General features: G+C 36.2%; 2 protein-coding genes across 2 annotated transcripts; both read left to right on the top strand.

Moving 5' to 3' along the window:
* The first annotated feature begins 259 nt into the window (after nt 1-259).
* On the top strand, nt 260-9,351 carry si:ch211-215k15.4 (fucolectin-4). The gene is made up of 6 exons (XM_056476323.1): nt 260-331; nt 806-881; nt 1,758-2,055; nt 2,142-2,296; nt 5,007-5,289; nt 9,036-9,351. The coding sequence occupies exons 2-6, from the start codon at nt 848-850 to the stop codon at nt 9,184-9,186; spliced, it is 921 nt and encodes a 306-aa protein (XP_056332298.1). The 5' UTR covers nt 260-331; nt 806-847; the 3' UTR covers nt 9,187-9,351.
* Nucleotides 9,352-12,044: 2,693 nt separating this feature from the next.
* On the top strand, nt 12,045-13,511 carry pkdc (protein kinase-like domain containing). Its single transcript, XM_056475584.1, has 2 exons — nt 12,045-12,097; nt 12,397-13,511. The coding sequence occupies exon 2, from the start codon at nt 12,398-12,400 to the stop codon at nt 13,364-13,366; it is 969 nt and encodes a 322-aa protein (XP_056331559.1). The 5' UTR covers nt 12,045-12,097; nt 12,397; the 3' UTR covers nt 13,367-13,511.
* The last annotated feature ends 6,117 nt before the right edge of the window (nt 13,512-19,628 follow it).

Raw genomic sequence — 19,628 nt, 5'->3', positions numbered from 1 at the left:
GCTGTAAAAATCCCTTCAAATGATCTATAATACATTTTTTATAACATTGATAAGATAAGATGACGTGAGCCAAAGGTTGAAGGTTCATTTCAAGGTACAGTAGGTCTGTAAAACGTAATGTTGATAAAAGTATCCTGAAAAAAACACAATCCCTTTCCTCAACTCTCGTATTCTCCTCATGTTTATTTGTCCTAGATTAGCCACACCTTTCAATGATGCTGTTTATTACACCTGTGCTTTGCTTATATAAATGGTGATGAGCTCATTATGCCCATAGAGTCATCCTTGTCTTCTCTTTGGGAGAACATTTTGTAAAGCTTTTCATATAAAGGTGAGTCAGTAAACTTAACATTATTTTATTTATTCATTGATTGATTAAAAAGATACAGAAGTTTTTGTGGTGTTCTAGCAGCGGGTTCTATTGTGTATACCTAGTTGGTACTACGTGTTTGGTCTATTCTGTTACACAATCTAATGAATAATCCAAGTAATAATTGATCACTTATATTATATTACACACTTCCATAGTATGTTTTTGCATGACATTTTTAACTTCCAATGCTGTTTTTCTAAATCTTAAAACAGTATATATATATATATATATATATATATATATATATATATATATATATATTATAATATATATATATATATATATATATATATATATATATATATATATATATATATATATATATATATATACTGATATATCAAAAAGTGCATTTTACCTTGATGGTGATTTCACCCTAATAAAAAAAGCTTGATACACATTTTTCTTGACCTGTGTACTTCTCTCTTGCAGAGCAATGGAAATGCGTGTTTTTGTCCTGCTTCATATTTTGTGATGCCATATTTTACAGACACAACTACAGCTAAGGGTAAAGATGACACACAATAGTGTTTTATTGCATTAATTTTTTTAAAATCTCAAATATTTTACAGTTTTATAATCCGCCTCATTATAAATGCATTTCTTCAAGTCAAGTCAAGTCGAGCTTTATTGTCATTCCGCTACACTCTTAGAAATAAAGGTACACGATCTGTTACTGGGGTGGTACCTTTTCAAAAGGTACAAATTTGTACATAAAAGGTCCATATTAATACCTCAAGGATACATAAAAAGTACAAAAGTGTTCCTCTTAAAATTTGTAGGTACTAATATATACCCTTCAGGTATTAATATGGAACCTTTTAGGTAACAATTTGTACCTTTTGAAAAGGTACCACCCCAGTGACAGCTTGCGTACCTTTATTTCTGAGAGTGTACATGTGTGGACATACAGAGGAACGAAATGCTGTCTCGCAGGACAACGGTGCTACATAAATAATCTTAAATACAAACACAACACTGGACATAAGAGCTATATTTAAAGACCTATGCATAATTAACATGTACTATAAGATACATAACTATACACATAAGACAGGCTATACAAGTGCTTTTACATGAGAGTGAATAATGTTGTGCAGGATATTTTGCAGGAGAGGTATTAAAGGTGACTTTTGTGCAAACAAGTTATTTAAAGTTGAAGCAAGCATTGCATTGCATAATTGTTGTACATTTCTAGTAAACATCGTTTTCCTTATTGAGTCCTTGTAAGACGGAGTTTAAATAAAGTGTCAGGTGCGTTAGAGAGAGGAGTGTTACTACAGTGTTTTTACAGCTTATCAGAAATGATGGGAATGTAAAAAAATTCTATACCTACATAGAAAGAAAATGCTAAATTTTCACTATAGTCCTTTGTTAATTGCAGCTAGAAATCTGGCTTTAAATGGCAGGGCCACACAATCAGACCTGTTAAAAAATCCATGGACAGGTGAGGCCCATGCCAGTAATGCTATTGATGGAAATCGAGACGCAGATTTTTTCCATGGATCCTGTACTGCCACTGAAGTACAAGATGATCCATGGTGGAGGTTAGATTTACTAGACACATATGTGGTGAAATCCATTACTATAACAAACCGAAAAGACTGCTGTCCTGAAAGACTTGATGGAGCCGAGGTCCACATTGGCAACTCTCTGCTGAACAACGGCAACAGCAATCCACTGTAAGGAAACCTTAGAGAAAAAGAGATCTCACAAAGAACAGCATGATCAGGCTATATTATGCAAATCTATTGTTTTTTCTGTGCAGGGCTGCAAAAATTTCCTCCATTCCAGCTGGAAGATCCCTTACTTTCAAATGGAAAAAAGGCATTTCAGGACGTTACATCAATGTAATTCTTCATGGCTCCAGTCGACTTCTTACTATCTGCGAGCTTGAAGTTTACGGTTATCCGGCTCCCAATGGTGAGAATATGAACATTCATGCATTGATCAGAATTTGATTAATGAGACACTTATAAAAATAATTAATCAACCCACATGAAAAAAATACTATGGTAATTTATAGTAAATACATAGTGTATATGTGTATTTTAAGGTATGTAATAGCATTGATTTACAAAATGTAATGAATGCTATAGCATACTGCAGCATTAACTATCATGAATTGATAAAATGTATTATATAATGTAGTATTTATTCATTTACTTACAGTGCATCTGGAAAGTTTTCATAGCGCTTCACTTTTTCCACATTTTTTATGTTACAGCCTTTTTCCAAAATGGATTAAATTCATTTATTTCCTCAAAATTCTAAGCACAATACTCCATAATGACAATGTGAATAAAGATTTTTTGAAACTGTTGCAAATTTATTAAAAATAAAAAACCTGAAAAATCACATGTAGATAAGTATTCACAGTCATTGCTCTGCACCTTTGGCAGCAATTACAGCCTCAAGTCTTTTTGAATATGATGCCACAAGCTTGGCACACATGTCTTTGGGAATTTTTGCCCATTCCTTTTTGCAGTACCTCTCAAGCTCTATCAGGTTGGATGGGAAGCGACGGTCTGGGCTGTGGCTGGGCCACTCAAGGACATTCACCGAGTTGTTGTGAAGCCACTCCATTGATATTTTGGCATTATGCTTTGAGTCATTGTCCTGCTGGAAGATGAACCATCGCCCCAATCTGAGGTCAAGAGCGCTCTGAAGCAGGTTTTCACTCAAGTTGTCTCTGTACATTGCTGCATTCATCTTTCCCTCTATCCTGACTAGTCTTCCAGTTGCTGCTGCTGAAAAACATCCCCACAGCATGATGCTGCCACCACCATGCTTCACTGTAGGGATGGTATTAGCCTGGTGATGAGCAATGTCTGGTTTTCTCCAAACGTAACGCCTGGCATTCACTCCAAAGAGTCACATCAAACCAGAGAATTTAGTTTCTTATGATCTGAGAGTCCTTCAGATGCCTTTTGGCAAATTTCAGGCGGGGAGTGGCTTCCTTCTGGCCACTCTACTATACAGGCCTGATTGGTGGATTGCTGCACAGATGGTTGTCCTTCTGTAAGGTTCTCCTCACTCAACAGAAGAATCCTGGAGCTCAGACAGCAGCAGAGCAGCAGACATTTTTCTGTACCCTTCCCCAGCCTTGTGCCTGGAGACAATCCTGTCTCGGAGGTCTATAGACAATTCCTTTGTCTTCATTCTTGGTTTGTGCTTTGACATGCACTGTAAACCCTGGGACCTTATATAGACAGGTGTTTGCCTTTTCAAATCATGTCCAATCAACTGAATTTACCACAGGCGAACTCCAATTAAGCTGCTGAAACATCTCAAGAATGATCAGTGGAAACAGAATGTACCTGAGCTCAATTTAGAGTTTCATGGCAAAGGCTGTGAGTGCTTATGTACATGTGATTTTACAGGTTTTTATTTTTAATAAATTTGCAACAATTTCCAAAAATCTTTTGTTCACATTGTTATTATGGGGTATTGTGTGTAGAATGTTGAGGAAATAAATGCATTTATAGTACAGTATTAGATTTGTACAGTACAGTATAGTAGACATTTGTTTATAGTTTGTTGTTGTATTACCACAGAAACTGTAAAATTACCACAACATATCAATTCAGGTACTTTGCATGGTCGCAAAAAACACTGTACACTGTAAAAAATATCCATATATCTGTTTTCATTATTTTGTGATTAATGTTTTTATTTTTTCCCTATTAATTTATGGTTTTGATTTGCATTATGGGACCTCAACCTTTCTTCAAACAACTTTTAACCTTGAAAAGTTCAGAAAAATTACTTTAATTAACATTTTTATTAGTTTAAAGTAATAAATTGTCTGGGTTGGTGTTGTATATTATGGTACAAAAACCTTGTAATAAGCTGCCAGTACATTTTCAGTAATTTTACCGACTTATCTCTCTATATATTATTTCTTATACATTATTCATTCATTCATTTTCTTTTCGGCTCAGTCCATTAATTAATCCGAGGTCGCCACAGCGGAATGAACCGCCAACTTATACAGCACATGTTTTATGCAGCGGATGCTCTCTCAGCTGCAACCCATCTCTGGGAAACATCCATACACACTCATTCACATTCATACACTACGGACAATTTAGCATACCCAATTCACCTGTACCACATGTTTTTGGACTGTGGGGGAAACCGGAGCACCCGGAAGACACCAACGCGAACGCAGGGAGAACATGCAAACTCCACCCAGAAACGCCAACTGACCCAGCCGAGGCTCGAACCAGTGCCCTTTTTGCTGTGAGGCAACAGCAATACCTACTGCGCCACTGCGTCGCCTTCTTAGACATTATACTATTTCAAACAACTAAAATAATTGATAAATAAGTCAATAAAAGTCACTTTGTTGAAAGTGTTTGTCAAAAGTTGACAGAGCAGAGATCAAGGTCCCTTAATGCAACTCACAACCGTTAATAAGTGCAAAACACAAAATACGTAAACTGTTAATGAACAGATATTTCTTACAGTGTAGAATTTACTATAAATGTTTGTTTTTTTCATTTGGGAAAGCAGAAATGTCCTCCCTGTATTTCTTAATTTTATAAGAAAATAAATTCAGTAAAGTGATCATTTAGATTGAAGTCTAGATTTAAACAACAATAACTGTGAAACTCGTCCATTGATGTAGGTGAAAATGTAGCTTTAAAAGGTAAAGCTACACAGAGTTTCCTCTATGGAAACGGTTTCGCATCTAATGCAAATGATGGGAACAAAGATGGTGTTTACACTCATGGATCCTGCACACACACTCACAACACCCTCAACCCCTGGTGGAGACTGGACCTGCTGAAAAGGCACAAAGTGTTTTCGCTGGTCATTACAAACACATTAGACAATCTTCCTGAAAGATTAAATGGTGCAGAAATCAGAATTGGAGACAATCTGGACAACAATGGCAATAATAATCCCAGGTAAATAAACTGAGCTACAAATCTCTTGGTTATCCTTTAAATAATTTATTCATTCATTAATTTTCCTTTGGCTTAGTCCTTTATTTATCAGGGGTCGCCACAGCGGAATGAACCACCAAGCATATGTTTTATGCAGTGGATACCCTTCCAGCCGCAACCCAGTACTGGGAAACACCCATATGCACTCATTCACACACATAAGGCAAATTTTGTTTACCCAATTTACCTATTGCGCATGTCTTTGGACTGTAGGGGAAACCGGAGCAAAAAAACCCATGCGAACACGGGGAGAACATGCAAACTCCACACAGAAATGCCAACTGGCCGACGCGAACCAGCAACCTTCTTGCTGTGAGGCGACAGTGCTAACCACTGAGCCATCATTCTGAACTCACTGTTTCAGAACACAAATCTGAGAGCTCCCTAATACTCCATAGACAGCAAGATTCTTGTTAAATAATCCACAAAAATTCCAACAAGCATTCTTAAAACAGAGTATATGCCTTCGCATGTCATTATTGGATTATTATGTTGATCCTGGAATATCATTTCTGTTGGAAAATGTAATCCACGCCTATTCCCTACCCCAAAACCCAACCATAACTGTAACTTATTCCCAAAACCAGAGGGGAATAATAGTTGGATAACAATCATGTAGAAGTGCACACCGTAAGCCTAAACATAAATGGTAAACATATATTTTAATTTTGATTGGCTGATTGGAATGTTGTTCCAGTATCAAGATGTTCATCCAGGAACATACTTGGTTAAATCTGGTTAGGGATATGCCTTCTTTGGTTCAATCAGAATATAATGAAGTTACGAGAATACTTTTGTGCATGCATAAAACAAAAATAGCAACTTTGCTTAACAGTTTTTTCTCCTCAGTGTCAGTATAGGGTGCACATTCACAAGTTCCACCATGTTCATTTTTTCAAACAAAGTTGCGTGTGTGGGGAAATACATCAGTACCTGTAAAAAAATCCTGGTTGCCTTAAACGTTTAAGCAGAATCAAATTAACCTTATGAATCCACTGAACTTATATTATGTAAACTGACTTGAAACAGCTTGCGTAACTTAGAAAATTAAATTAGAACATGTTTAATTTTGTTTAACAAGTTGCAATGATCTAAAAACATATGCTGTCAGGACTAATTGATTCTATAATTTTTTACAGTGTAGTACACAAATGTACACAGTGCATTTTCGTATATTTCAACACTGTGAAAAATTTTTAGCTGCCTAATTTTTTTAATTGAATCAAATGACCTTTTCTTGTAATCTCAACTTACTTTAGTCAAACTGATGAAAAATATTACATTAAATATGACTAGCTTATTGGGTAACGCAGTGGCGCAGTGGCGTTTCTGTATGGAGTTTGCATGTTCTCCCTGCGTTCGCGTGGGTTTCCTCCTGGTGCTCCAGTTTCCCCCACAGTTCAAAGACATGCGCTATAGGTGAATTGTATAGGCTAAATTGTCAGTAGTGTATGCGCATGAATGAGTGTGTATGGATGTTTCCCAGAGATGAGTTGCAGCTGGAAGGGCATCCCCTGTGTAGAACATGTGCTGGATAAGTTGGCGGTTCATTCCGCTGTGGCGACCCCGAATTAATCAAGGGACTGAGCCAAAAAGAAAATGAATGAATGAGTGAATGATTAACTTACTGAAATGAGTTAAAATCAGCAAAAACGTTTGTTGCCATGATTTTTTATTTTTATTTTTTACAGTTAACTAATTTTTAAAGGTCTTATGAAATAAAATATAGTTTTTTAGATGTTAGTATGAGTATTAGGATATCTAAAGGCTAGTGGGCTCCAAAACAGTGACAGAATATGCGTTTAGAACATATAAAACTGATATAAACATGTAAAGCTTGTAGTCTGCCTAAACGGATCAACGGTTTTATTCATGTCACCTCATTCTTTGTTTCTCATCAAATCTTCTGACCAATCAAATGCTAGTATCTGACATGCCCCGCCCCCCTCAAGATGCTTCTAATTTGCTTTTCATTTGATGCACTTGATCTCAACCACTCTCCCTGGCAGAGCTGTTGTAAAACAAAACGCTATTGGCTGTGTTTAAAAAAGGGGAGGAGGTCCCTACACTCTTAAAAATAAAAGTATGTGAGCCAAGTATTTTTCAAAAGGTACAAATTTGTTCCTAAAATGTCCATATTAAAACCTCAAGGGTACATATTAGTACCTAAAAAGTACAAAAGTGTTCCTCTTAATTTTTTAGGTACTAATATGTTAAACATATTAACCTAATATGTACCCTAATATGGACCTTTTGAAAAGGTACCACCCCAGTGACTTTATTTCTCAGAGTGCAGGAGTGTCCCACCCACTCTTTATGTTTTGGTTGAGATTACGACAAACATTGAATAAAAATGCATATTTCAAAACATTTCACAGGACCTTTAAATTGATCTTATTTTAAGTAAATGCTTTACTAATTTCTGTAAAAGTAACATTAAGTAACAAGTAACATTTGTAAAGTAATTAATTATAAAAAAATACTATACCTAACAACAAAAGCGAAAATAAAGCAGTGTAAATAAACTTGTATTACTCTGACATTTCTTCAATAATTAATTAAAAGTCAATTTAAAGTTAAACAAATGTTTAAGCTTAATTTTAGAGTTTAATTTATAAGCTTAAATTGAGAGCTACTATACACTGCCTGACAAAAGTCTTGTTGTCAATCACAATTGTAAGAGCAACAAAAAATAACTTGAATTCTAGCTGATCATTTGGAAAAGATGAATCATCTGTTGATCTTCATCCCAATCATCGCCAATACTGCAGAAGACCTATTGGAACCCACATGGACTCAAGATTCCCACTGAAATCAGTCAAGTTTGGTGAAGGAAAAGTCATGGTTTGGAGTACATTCAGAATGGGGGCGTGCAAGAGATTTGCAGAATAGATGGCAACTTCAACAGCCTGAGGTTACAAACCACAGGAGAGGGCAAATTCTACAGCAGGATAGCTCTCCTTCTCATACTTCAGCCTCCACATCAAAGTTTCTGAAAGCAAAGAAAGTGAAGGTGCTCCAGGATTGGCCAGCCCAGTCACCAGTAATGAACATTATTGAGCATGTCTGGGATAACATGAAGGAAAAGGCATTGAAGATGAATCCAAGAATCTTGATGCACTCTGGGAGTCCTGCAAGAACGCTTTCTTTGCCATTCCAGATGACTTTATTAATAAGTTATTTGAGTCATTGCAGTCATTGAGTCATTGTACATTATTTCTGTTAAGTGCCAAGACTTTTGTCAAAGTAAAGTCAGACCTTAATATCCTAATTAAATAATTAAAAATCATGATAATATTTTATTTGGGTAAAATAAACATAATCTAGGGTCCTTTGCCTTTCATATAAGTCACTTCTGATACCAAATTATCAACTAAAAGTCAAGTTATTATTTGTTTTTTCTAAAACTTGGATAGGTGACAAGACATTTATAAGGTAGTGTAGAGTGGCAATGGGTTACTACCGTAGGCTTGGATTAGCAACGTACACTTTATGCACGCAATATAACGTCCAGTCTTGATAACTTATTTAAATGTATTCATTTAACACTATGGAAAAACATACTTATAGCTTCCTTTACTTGTGTGTCTATGTAATGTGTGTTTTGTATCACTTGCAGTTAAGTACTCATTGCTGTGTTTGCTTTGAATATAAGGACAGTTGTTCAGAGTTCCTCAATAAGCTCCTTATTTTTACTCTTTCTTCAGATGTGCCACAATCACTTCCATTCCTGCTGGTTTTTCCAGCTCTTTTGATTGTGATGGGATGGAAGGACGTTACGTTAATGTTGTTATTCCAGGACGAGAAGAATATCTAACACTGTGTGAGGTTGAAGTTTATGGATCGCCACTGGACTGACAAAATGATTAACCTGTATGCTTTTCACATTCCACTTAAAGTAAAAGCAAAGTGTTGTATTGAAGCAGATTTATTAATTAAAACAGTTTGTCAAAAATAACCGCTGGAGTCAAAGAGAAATAAAGGAAAACCAACTTTTAAAATAAAGTTTTTTTTTGCCATTGATGGAAACACCTGCCACTGTTTTTGTTCTTTATTGGAAAGGATGACTTAAATAAATAAATAAATGAAAATATAATAATCAATACTGCTTTGCAAGATCAATATAAAATGGTGGAAAGTTGTCATTCATCCATTCATTCATTTTCTTTTCGGCTTAGTGCCTTTATTAATCTGGGGTCACCACAGCAAAATGAACCGCCAACTTATCCAGCATATGTTTTACGCAGCGGATGGCCTTCCAGCTGCAATCCATCACTGGGAAACCTCCATACACACTCATCTACACATACACTACGGACAATTTAGCCTACCTAATTCATCTATAGCACATGTCTTTGGAATTGTGGGGGAAACCGGAGCACCCAGAGAAAACCCACGCAAACACAGGGAGAACATGCAAACACAGAAATGCCAACTGACGAACCAGCGACCTTCTTTCTGTGAGGAAAACGTGATACCCATCCACATGCCACTGCCTTCAGGATACAATGTTTGAGCCACTGGGTGCACATGGTCCTTCAGAATGTGTCGGTAGTCTTTGGCAGTGATGCTCCATCTAGCACCAGTATTGGGCCTAGGGAATGCCATGATATTGCAGCCCAAACCATCACAGATTCCCCCTATGTTTTACTCTGGGCATTAATAGTCTTGGTGGGATGCTTCTTTGGGGCTCCACACCGTAACTCTCCCGGATGTGGTAAAGACAGTGAAGGTGGACTGATCAGAGAACAATACATGTTTCACATTATCCACAGCACAAGATTTTGGCTGCTGCATCATTGAAACAGGCATTTGGCATTGGCACGAATGAGCAGTGGCCATGTATTTTGACCCTGTGGAGGTCCCGACCAACAGTTTTGGTAGAAACAGGAGAGTTGAGGTACACATTTAATTCTGCAGTGAGTCGGGCAGCTGTGCTTTTATGTTCTTTGGATACAATCGGTGTATGGACCCAGACATCCCTTTCAGACAGCTTGCTCTTGCGTCCATAGTTACTCCAGTTGGATGTGGTTCTTCTTCTTGGTGGTTTGCTGACATTACTCTGGATACTGCGGCTCTTGATACATTGCAAAGATTTGCTGTCTTACTCACAGATGTGCCAGCGAGACGCACCCCAACAATTTATCCTCTTCTGAACTCTGATGTGTCACTATATGACATAATGTTGAGTGCTTTGCAATATTTTAGCAAAACTGTGCTGTTACTCTGCAAATCAGACCTTCACACTCTGCTCTTACTGGTGTTATGTGAAATCAATGAAGACTGGCCACTAGCTGCTTGAATTTAGACATGAAACCTCCAACACTAAATTGGCCAGTGTTTCAGTGTCATTGTCCAACCCCTGTGCTTTTGCAATCCATATTAATTGTGTTTTGAAACCATAAATGTCATTTTCACCACATGCTGTCTTTTCCACCACAGTGGGCATGCAGCGTGGTGGAAATGACAGTGGTGGAAATTACATTTTTACAGTTTATTGTTAAAAAGTTAGAGATAGCTTACCAATTAGCTTCGAACTGATACTAGCCTTTCATGTATAAAAAATACACTTATTTACTTTAATTTTGTTTGGTTTTTAAAAACATCTTTGAAGGGACAGCATGTTTGGAAATGACGTAAAATAAATGTATTTCCTTATCAAGCAATATTTACCTTGATTTTTCTTCAAGTGTTGTTGATGAAAAATTAAATTCCCTCCATCTTGAACATGTGCTCAGATGTCACTATTCATTTTCAACTTTTCAAAGCCACATTACAGTGTTGTGGTGTAAATGACACTGTGCGACAGCTATATTTTGTATAAAAAATAATATTGATAATATTCCACATTAATAACTATTAAATATTTAAATTATTTCACTAGTGCTTCATTAAGATACATTAGTTACCAGATAAATAATATTTTAAAATGTCATTTTCATTGTTGAAGTTTAAAACTCTGGGTCTGCGACAAGGCAAAAACAGTGATTTTGACACCTAAAAGGAGGTTGAATAATATGAAAAAATATAATAGAAAGCTAGTAAATTGTTTAAAAGTAGGTTTTATTGTTAGTTTGACAAAGAAAAAGGAATTTGATCTAAATTATATATATATATATATATTGGAGATATGATCAAAGTACTTAAAAGTGCCCGTAGTTAAAGAATTACCCAAGCTATATTCTAAGTGTTGTAATCGGCTGACGTCATTAAATTTCACCAGACTCTCCATCTTTCAAATGAGTGTTTAAGATATGACAAAGAATTCGGTTACTCTTGAGCTAATCTTATTGACTCCACAAAGCCATTATATTATTATGTTATTTTAGCTTCATTAATAATCTGAATTTCTCAAAACAATGATGTTTTTTTTTTCTTACTCGGCTTTTAAAGGATTCCCAGCATTCCAGGTCATCGCGGATCGTAAAATGTCGAGTAGCAGAACTTAATCAGATGCACCAGAGACGTTTTGCCACTCGTCAATGCCACTTAATAAAATTATCCTTAGACATATTTTGTTCCTCTCTCCTCAATAACTATTCACAACACTCTCTGTGGGGAACACAATCCATTTTGCACCACTACACTTAGTAGAAACCCTCGAGATATCTAATTACCCTTTCTGAGAAATAATAATGAGAAAATGGTCAAAATAATCCCGTGGTTCATGCCAGTCATACAAAGACTACATTTCCCAGAATCCACTAGGTGCATTCCGGAAGTTCAACCTGTACTCTCATCGGCCACATTTCGCTTCAAGATTTTGAAGGTAAATCTAAACAAAGATTAACTGTTAAGTTAAACAACAAATTATTTATATGATTCCTCTTTGCGAATTTAGACTTGACAGAACTGAATAATTGGAATTATGTTTGTCTTATCGTGATCTTTATTATTGACTGTCGTTGCTTATTTAAACATTAATTCCAGCTCAAATAAGTCCTGTGATTGATTTCTGATGTATAATTTGTGTTTTCATTTGGTTAAATGTTAATATCTCTGCACTACTAATAGTAATTATTATCTTAAACTGTTGATAATAATCCAGTTGCTATTTTGAATCTCTAGAATGAAGAAGGAACACCAAGATCTTGTTTTGAAGGCATGTGGAGCAAAGTCTCTGCAGATTGGTGCAAAGATTCAGACTTTGTGGAGCGGTTATGGTGAAATATTAAGAGTCCATCTGGAGGGATGTGACCGTCCCTCTGTGGTTATCAAACATGTGATGTTTCCTCAAAACCAGAAGCATCCAGGAGGCTGGAACACAGACATTTCTCACCAGCGCAAAGTGCGATCTTATCAGGTCGAAACCTATTGGTACCAAAACTACACTACCAATGAAAACTGCAGAGTTCCTCTTTGTCTCGCTGCCAAGTCATTTGGTGAAGAGCAGTTGATTGTTTTGGAGGATCTTGATGTTGCAGGATTTCCAGTGAGAAAAACTTCTGTTAATGATGCCGAAATGAAAGCCTGCTTGAGTTGGATTGCCAACTTTCATGCCCTTTTTCTTGATGTCACCCCAGAAGGACTTTGGCCTATAGGCACATACTGGCATTTAGAAACAAGGCCTGAAGAACTAGAAGCCATGTCAGACCAAAAACTCAAAGCAGCCGCTGGAGAGATCGACAGCATCCTCAACAAATGCCGTTTTAAGACAATTCTGCATGGTGATGCAAAACTAGCTAATTTTTGCTTCTCCAAGGACGGTTTACAGGTTGCGGCTGTTGATTTTCAATATGTAGGTGGAGGGTGTGGGATGAAGGATGTGATTTACTTTTTGGGCAGCTGTATGGATGAACGAGAGTGTGAAAAGAAAGCGCCTGGCCTTTTGGATTACTATTTTTCAGAGCTGCGGAAATCCTTGGCGAAGAAGGTTGACTTTGCAGAGCTGGAGAAAGAATGGCGAAACATGTTCGCTTTCGCTTGGACTGACTTTCATCGCTTTCTCCTTGGGTGGATGCCAGGGCATCACAAGATTAATAAGTATAGCAAAAGACTTACACAAGAGGTTTTAAAGAAATTAAAGCTATCTCTTTGAATGTGAGGGGAAAATATGGTGTGGGATTTACAATAAAATTACACTTGTATGTGAAAGTGTAATTGAACATTGAGACTGTACCAAATAAGATGGTGCTTATTTTATTTCAGAATTGGTGTATTTGTGGATGTGAACACTTTTTTTGTGAGATTAAAATTATAATCTTATTTATTCATTTTGTAGTCTGTGTTTTTTTTTTTTTATATCAAACCAAACCCAACACAGACACAAACACACATAATTCTTGTATAGAAACATTTAATAATTAGATTAAAATTATAAATGCATAATTGGTAATGTTCTTCATTAGAAATGAACTACAATTGAGTATAGTGGTCGCTATAGTGGTCATTTTATTAACCAGGCCCATAGCCAAGGGGGCTTTGGGTGGTTTGAAACACCCACCCCTCACTGACAAAGGTCCAGAATTTGTCCCATACTTGAGCTCAATTGTCCTATTTTCAGTGCTATGCCATCATAAACAGTAAATATAGTCATAGATAAAGTCTTTAAGATCAAGTGGAATTCTCTGTTGGCTGTCACTTCGATGTGACTTCAGCCAATGCAAACAATTATTTTTCCTGAGTCCAACATCCAGTTGTGCAAGAAAACATACAATCTGATGTAAGTGAAGTCATCTTTCTCTGCTGTATTGTTTTTAAATAGAGAAAACAGTTTACAGGTTTTATTCTAAATCTTGGGCCTCACTCTTGAAACAAAAAAATGAGCAATAAAAAGATGTGAAGCACCAAAAGTGGCCCATGTTAAAATGAATTTGAATACTAATTTGGCGATTGCTGTTATCCATGAATTTTAAAATGCACTTTTTTACAAGAGAGGCTAGATAAATTGTAAAGCTCTACGATATTATTGTTATTTTTATTCAAATGGTCAAATTCTGACTGAGGAAGGTTGAATTTGCTGGCCAGTTTATTTATAATTGGTCTAAGTGACAATAGGCTTGTTTTTAGTTAGAAACTGATTCATATATATGTTTTCTAATGATATATGGTGTAATTTATGTGTGATTGTGTTTTTTCATATTTCTTTATTGTAAATCTTTAGTAAATATTTTTGATACATCAAAAAGTGTGGTTATGATGACCATCCAACAAGCTAATTCAGCTAAAAATAGTGCTTAAAATGTATTGAAATCCCATAATTAAATAGAAAATGAGGCGTATAATTGCAAAAAAGGTCCACTTTTTGAGAAATAAAGAACTACCCCTTTCACCGTGCTGGCTACAGGCCTGTGAAAGAACACAAAAGAGTGTGATTACACTATTGCTAATCAATCATTCAGTAAATGAAACAAGCAAAACAGTCATTTAACATGCTTTAAAAGGTTCCATCCCCTTGTATAGTTTGATCTCCATAACATTTTATTTATGATGATAGGTTTGACAATTATGAAATGAGCTTTACATTTTTTTATTCTTTAAAAGCCATTGATTGTAAATTTAGTGTACACACATGTATTATACACAAATATAAAGTTCTAACCATTTATACTAGCAATATGTCAGCCTGTTAAACAAACAGTAGATCAAAACAAATCCAAATATCAAATATATAAAATCAGGTGTGTTCTTTTCAGGCTCGTAGCCAGCCTACTGAAGGAGGTGGTTCTTTTCTCTCAAAAACTGGACATTCTTGCAATTATTCGCCTCATTTTCTATTCAATTATGAGGTTAAAATACTGCATTTTAGTCATATTTTAAGAGCTAAGCATTGGTAGATTAGCTTGTCGAATGGTGACCACTTTTTGATGTACCAAAAATATTTCCTACAATTTTATCAAAGTGTTTACAACACTATAAGTGTATATTTACTGATGTGCATTTAAACTGTAAGTTATTAGAGTTTTATAAATAATGTTATGAGATTAGCTTTTAATATTTTTATATAGAAATATGAAAATTTATTATCAATTTATCATCAATCAATCAAAAAACAAAACAAAAAACAATTAGAAATCTGTTAAAACTTGTTTTAAATTAAAGACTGTAGCCTATAGGCAAATAAAAAACTGGCCAGCTCTTTCAATTTTCCTCAGTCAGTATTCGGCCCTTTAAATAATTAAAAATTAAATTAGACTTAAAGCCTTTTTCTTGCGGTTATGTTCACAATTTATGATGGCTTAGTAGTCAATAATTGGACAAATCAGCTCATGTAGGGACCAAATTCTAGACCTTGTTAGTGGTGGTCTTTCGAACCACTGAACCTGAACAACCCCCCCCCCCCCCACCCCCCGGTTAAGGACCTGCTTTATAATGTAACCTTGTCGTTTGTAACATTTGTCATGCCAATAAAGCAATTATTGAATTTAATTAAAAAACACAAAGAAACCTGCAAAAACAATAATTAAATACTCAAATATATAAATAAATGAGTAAATAAATCCATAAATTCCTGCATAAACAAAATAATAAATTAATAAATATGCAAATAAATAAACAAATGCATATAAAATTCACAAATTCATAATACATTCATAAATATATAATTAATAGTGCGAGCGGGTAAATAATTACATAAGTGTATCCCCCTTAAGAATTTATGGATTTTTTTTCTCATTCATTTATTTATATATTTGCGGATTTATTAATTGTTTTTGTAGGTTTTGTCCTCCATATATACTTGGAGGGAGAGGATTAAGTAATATTTATTCAATATTGGCTGATTTTCACCTCTAGAGGGAGCCACAGTTTCATTTATGCGGTAGACCTGCTATATAAAAATCTGCCCCAAATTTGATTGCGTTAAATCCGTCGTTTAATAAATGCGCTCAGAGTAGATTGAGAACCAATTTGATGAATTTAAAAATAAAATAAACAAATGTATTGTGTAAATAAAAGGCCTGTATAAGTGAATATGGTCTATTCCACAGATTTAAATAATGCCCGATAGAACGTCACAGTTTGGAGAGCACGCGAACGTTCTAAAAGAATGTTTGACATCATAGCGGCCATTCCATGGTGAAAAGATTTAGTTTGACAGTCGCCATTTTCGCTTGTTGAATCAGTTTGTTGTTGTTGAGATATATTCTTCACTTCACTTTTCAACATGTGGTCTAACAGTCAATCCCTGCCTCGATCTCCAGAACATCGAGACGTGAGCTCTCCTAAGCGTCAGATGAAAGTTTCAGTGGAAAGTATCAGCTACTTTTTATCTGAGTCTGATCTGAACGCCAATGCTGACCATCCCTCGTCTGATCTGCCCTATTCCTGGAGCAGTGCAGTGAGGATGGACACAAGCACGCCTCTCCATCAGCATCCTGAGGTTGTGTGCTCAAACCTGACTGTTCTGAAGCTGCGCCATGTTCCTGTGAAACCTGCTGAGAAGCAGAAGTTCTCTGATGGTCATTGGCTGCCAAAACGTCGAGGAGTGAGGTCTCTTAAGCATATGATGGAGGTTTCACTGAAAGACATCAGCTATCTTTCATGTGAGCCTGACCTGAATGCCAACGTTGACCATTCCTCATCTCTTCTGCCCCATTCTGAGAGTCGAGAAGCTCCACGCTCAAAACTGCCCATTCTGAAGCCAAAGCGTGTTCCTGTGAAGCCTGTCAACCAGCAGAGTTTCACAGATGAACCATCAGAATGGCTGGGCGTGGACTCGAATCATATAATGAAAGGTACAGTGAAAAACATCAACCCTTCATGTGAGTCTGACTTAAATATCAGTGTTGCCCCTTGCTCATTCTTTGTGCCTCTTTTAGGGAGCCAGTCAGTGAGAATGGACAAGCGTAGGCTTCTCCGTCAGCATAATAATGCTCCACGCTCAAAACTGCCTATTCTGAAGCCAAAGCGTGTTCATGTGAAGCCTGTCAACCAGCAGAGTTTCACAGATGAACCCTCAGAATGGCTGAGCGTGGCGTCAAATCATATGATGAAAGGTACAGTGAAACACATCAACCCTTCATGTGAGTCTGACTTTAATATCAGTGTTGCCCTTTGCTCATTCTTTGTGCCTCTTTTAGGGAGCCAATCAGTGAGAATGGACAAGCGTAGGCCTCTACGTCAGCATCCTGATTCTCCGCGCTCAAAACTACCCATTCTGAAGCCAAAGCGTATTTCTGTGAAGCCTGTCAACCAGCAGAGTTTCACAGATGAACCGTCAGAATGGCTGGACATGGACTCGAATCATACGATGAAAGGTTCAGTGAAAAACAACCCTTAATGTGAGTCTGACTTTAATATCAGTGTTGCCCCTTGCTCATTCTTTGTGCCTCTTTTAGGGAGCCAGTCAGTGAGAATGGACAAGCGTAGGCCTCTCCGTCAGCATCCTGATGCTCCACGCTCAAAACCTCCCATTCTGAAGCCAAACCATGTTCCTGTGAAGCCTGTCAACCAGCAGTGCTTCACAGATGAACCCTCAGAATGGCTGGACGTGGGGTCTTGTGAGCATCAGATGGAAGTTTCACTGAAAGATCCTCCATGTGAGTTTGACCTGAATGTCAGAGTTGAGTGTTCCTCAACTCTTCTGATGGTGAGAGTAGGCAAGTCCCAGCATACTGCTGCTGTTTCCACACACTTGCCTAGTTTGAGGCCACGCTGTGCTCCTGTTAAGCTTTTGGCTGGACAGAAGTTCATTGACGAAGCTCCAGAACGTCAAGTGTGCAGGTTTCCTCCTTTAGTGAATAAGGCAGAGAGAAACGGCACTGACCCTTCATTTGGGTCTGATTGGAAAGTTAAGTCTCACCTTTCCTTACCCAGCCTGCCACGTCTTACAAGTGGAGTGAAGATGGACAAACATGTGCCTCTGCATGTTCCTTCGTCCACAACTTTGCCTGCTCTGAAACCAGCTCATGGTCCAGTGAAACCTGCTCTTCCTTCAAACCTCATGTTTTTTCCATTTAATAATGAGGATGTCAAGATGAAGAGGGCTCGCTCAAGAAAAAGAAGCCCTCTTCTGCTTTCAAGATTCCACTCTGCAACCTATTTTTAGGACTATTCTTGTTTTGTGTGTGTCAATAAATGTTTTCCAACTTTAAAATTATTCTCTGTGTGTTTTTCTTTTTTTAATGCTTATTTGTGTATTAATCAGTTATTTGAGCATTAAGGAAAGTCATATTTTTGTGGGTCAGAAAGATTTTCAACTTGCTTTAAAAGGTTCCATCACCTTGCATAGATTAATAAATTAATCTCAATAACATTTTATTTATGATGATAGGTTTGACAAATTATGAAATGAGCTTTACACTTTCTTTTTTCATTATTTAGAAGCCATTGATTTGAAATTTAGTGAATTCACACAATATATATATATATATATATATATATATATATATATATATATATATATATATATATATATATATATATATATATATATTAAATATACACAGATTTAAAGTCCTAACCATATATACGTCCAATATGTCAGCCTGTTAAACAAACAGTAGATAAAAACAAATCCAAATATCAAATAAATAAAATAAAACTACATTTATTAGTTTAAAGGTAGAAAAATACATTTATTTATGTGTTTATGATAGTGAGCAGTTAAAATTGGTCTCTTTTTGTCTTCTCTTGGTTTCTAAAACAGCTTGGGATCTGAAGTGATTCACAGCAGACATGAAGAGATGTCATTTTTCAATAAAACCTTTGCAATTGCAGGGAGTGGGGGGGGGGGGGTTCAGGTGTTTCGAAAGACCCACCCTTCACTGACAAAGGTCCAGAATTTGTCCCAAACATGAGCTTATTTGTCCTATTTTGACTGCTATGCCATCATAATAAGTGAAAATAAGACTGAGTGTAACTCTCTAGTTTTGGCCAATGCAAACAATTATTTTTCATGAGTCCAACATCCAGCTGGAAAAATACAATCTGACATAAGAAAAGTCACCTTTCACTACTACTACAACTACTACTACTACTACTACTACTACTACTACTACTACTACTTTCACTATATATTATTTTTTAATAGAGAAAACAGTTTACATGTTTTATTCTAAATCTTGGGCCTTACTCTTGAAACAAAAAAATGAGCAATAAAAAGGTGTGAAGCACCAAAAGTGGCCCATGTTAAAATGAATTTGAATACTAATTTGGCAATTGTTATCTATAAATTTTTAAATGCTCTTTTTTTTTTACAAGAAAGGCTAGATGAATTGTAAAGCTCTACATTACTATTATTATTATTTATTTTATTTATTATTTAAATGGTCAAATTCTGACTGAGGAAAGTTGAATGTGCTGGCCAGTTTGTTATTTATAATTTGCTTAAATGACAATAGGCTTGTTTTTAGTTAGAA

This window comes from Danio aesculapii, chromosome 16 (assembly GCF_903798145.1).
Source record: "Danio aesculapii chromosome 16, fDanAes4.1, whole genome shotgun sequence".
Classification (NCBI taxonomy): domain Eukaryota; kingdom Metazoa; phylum Chordata; class Actinopteri; order Cypriniformes; family Danionidae; genus Danio; species Danio aesculapii.
This window is presented reverse-complemented; position numbering and strand designations above follow the sequence as displayed.